General features: G+C 45.8%; 1 protein-coding gene across 1 annotated transcript in view; it reads right to left on the bottom strand.

Annotated features, from left to right (window-relative positions):
- The window catches only part of LOC106805024 (transportin-1-like), a gene marked incomplete at its 5' end in the record, with an annotated part of 14,146 nt that extends 12,367 nt beyond the window's left edge, over positions 1-1,779 (bottom strand). The window contains 1 exon segment of the mRNA XM_014806493.1: positions 1,673-1,779. Coding sequence (XP_014661979.1) covers positions 1,673-1,779 — 107 coding nt within the window.
- Positions 1,780-2,699: the final 920 nt, after the last annotated feature.

The following is a 2,699-nucleotide window of genomic DNA, read 5'->3' as shown; positions in this document are numbered from 1 at the left end:
AGTACAACACTCTTACATTTCCACCACCATCACCACACACTGGGTCGCACTCCTGCACCCTGCCCCGACCCTCACTCACGTAGATTCCAGTCGGAGAGCGCGTCGTCGTCGTCGATGCCGTCGTCGGACATGTGTTCGTCATCGTCGTAGCCGTCCTCGTGCTTGATGTGGTGCGTCTTCGAGCGGTGGAAGCGCGGCCGGATGTCCTCCTCCCGGTCCGGGATCATCTCGTCCTCCTCGATGTCTCCCTGCTCGCCGGAGGGAAAAACGGGCGACGTTAGACGCACCGCCTCACTCGTGGCGAACGAATCGATATCAGAAATCGGACGGAAACGAGGTACGAGTCATCGGAAACGTCACGGCAACAGGTCGCCAGAAAAACCCGGGAAAACGGTGACGTCAGACGCGTGCGCGCGTAGGTGAGCGATGTCCGAAAATCGGACAAGAGCGAGAGACGGGTCACCAGAAACGTCGCTGCAATTTTTATGGATTTTATTATACCCTAGGTTATATACTAACTAGAAATCTAAAGAATTTTCAAAACCAGGATTGGCTGGCCCTTTAGACTTAGATTTACGAGACTGGTTTGAAGGCGTAATTAAGGAGAGAAAACAGAAAAGGGAGTCGAGTGATGAACGTGTTACATCCGAATTCAGAGAAGCCATAATAACTCGCACACACCGGCACGCCGCAAACCGTACTATATGCGGCGAAACCAGCGAACGCGGCTAATACCCACACGTGCAGACGCACCGCGAAAACAAGCGAATGCTTCCGATGGAGGCATCCGTATCGAAACGAGCGAACGCAACTAACACGCCGCGAAAACAAGCGAACGCTCCAACAAACTAAAAAAACAAGCGAACGCGGCCGGCGGCCCACCTTGAGGAGGATGATGTCGATCTCTGAGTACTTCATGCCGTGGACTAGAATCGGTATGAGTCGCTCGAGGTAGGGCGCGAGCACCTCCTTGCAGATCGACTGCTCGGCGAGCGACAGCCAGAACTCGCACGCTTCCAGCGCCACCGTCTCGTCCGGGTCCTGCGTCCTCATCAACATGTACTGCAACGATATGAGCGCACGCGGAACGTCAAGCAGGGTGGAAGAAGGAGATGTTGCTGTTATTGAGTAGTCTTACTGCGGTCGTTAGCTTGACAGCGTCAAGCAGCGGTGGGAGAGAGAGAGAGAGAGAGAGAGAGAGAGAGAGAGAGAGAGAGAGAGAGAGACAGAGAGAGACGCATGCTTGCCGCCTCTGTAAAATTGTTTCAACAGAAATGACAGCATTAATTAGGGATGATTGATTCTGAACACTTCCAATTAGATTGTTAAAAGATGTCAAATATTCTAGCAATAGCTCAACTGATTAATCATAAATGAATTACGACTAGTATCCTAAGTACACAAACATATATATTTATATCATATGAAAAATGGCATCGTTTTTAAATGTTTATTGCAATATATAGGTGTGCGTTTACGATTACCCTCTGCCAACTTGGTCATGTTTTAGTAGATTTTAATCAGTTACGTCTTATTAGAAAAGAAACGTCACCAACTATTATATATCCAAATGTATCAACAACAAAAATTCCCGCAAGCAAAGCAGCAAGAAAGCAAGCAAACCATAATACATTAGTGAGTTAGAGTACAACAACACATCAAGCATACATACCTCACAGACATTATAGTCCTCAGAGTCCAGGAGGTGGCATAGATGTGGGAGAAGTTGTGGCCATTGTGTCAGCTCACTCTTGTTAGCAATGGTTGTAATGAGAATACCTATATCGTAATGACAAGCAAAGTATTAACAAATTATTATATTAGGAAATTATATATATCATGAAAATGAATTTAAATATTGTTAGATTAAACCATAGTTGTGATAAGGATACCTAAATTGTAATAAATGAGCGAGACACATTAGAACATGAAGCACTCTCACATTTTCAGATCAACTACAGTACTTAGTAACTGCGCACTCGACAAATGCCTTTTTTAAACTCGCTCGCAAATCTCACAAGTGTCATACACAAGTGGTCCAATATTACTGACAAACAACACTCATAAGCTAGCCGATTCTCACTACAACTGCGCAACTCGCGCACAAACACATCAAAAGGATAACACATATATCACTTTCAAATCCGGAAGAACAGCACAACAACAGAGACGGAATATGAAAGGACGTTTTGCACCATCCGTCACGTTCTTTACGGGTCACACCTGAAAGCAGCCCCCCCCCCTCACAACGCGCATTTGACGAATGAAGCCACAGAGTATCGCACACGCACGGCGCGGCCGACGCGATCAAGTCGCGCATTAACTCGCCTATAGCGGCTCATTTTAATTAAATCACCTATAGTGGCGCATTTTAATTAAATCACCTATAGTGGCGCGTATTAATTAACTCACCTATAGTGGCGAGTATAAATTAACTCACCTATGGTGGCGCGTATTAATCAACTCACCTAGAATGGCGCGTATAAATTAACTCACCTATGGTGGCGCGTATTAATCAACTCACCTAGAATGGCGCGTATAAATTAACTCACCTATGGTGGCGCGTATTAATCAACTCACCTAGAATGGCGCGTATAAATTAACTCACCTATGGTGGCGCGTATTAATCAACTCACCTAGAATGGCGCGTATAAATTAACTCACCTATGGTGGCGCGTATTAAATAACTCACCTATGGT

Source organism: Priapulus caudatus, unplaced genomic scaffold (genome assembly GCF_000485595.1).
Source record: "Priapulus caudatus unplaced genomic scaffold, Priapulus_caudatus-5.0.1 Scaffold97, whole genome shotgun sequence".
NCBI classification, from domain to species: Eukaryota; Metazoa; Priapulida; class Priapulimorpha; order Priapulimorphida; family Priapulidae; genus Priapulus; species Priapulus caudatus.
Note: the sequence above shows the minus strand (reverse complement) of the source record. Positions and strands in the feature narration are given on the sequence as shown.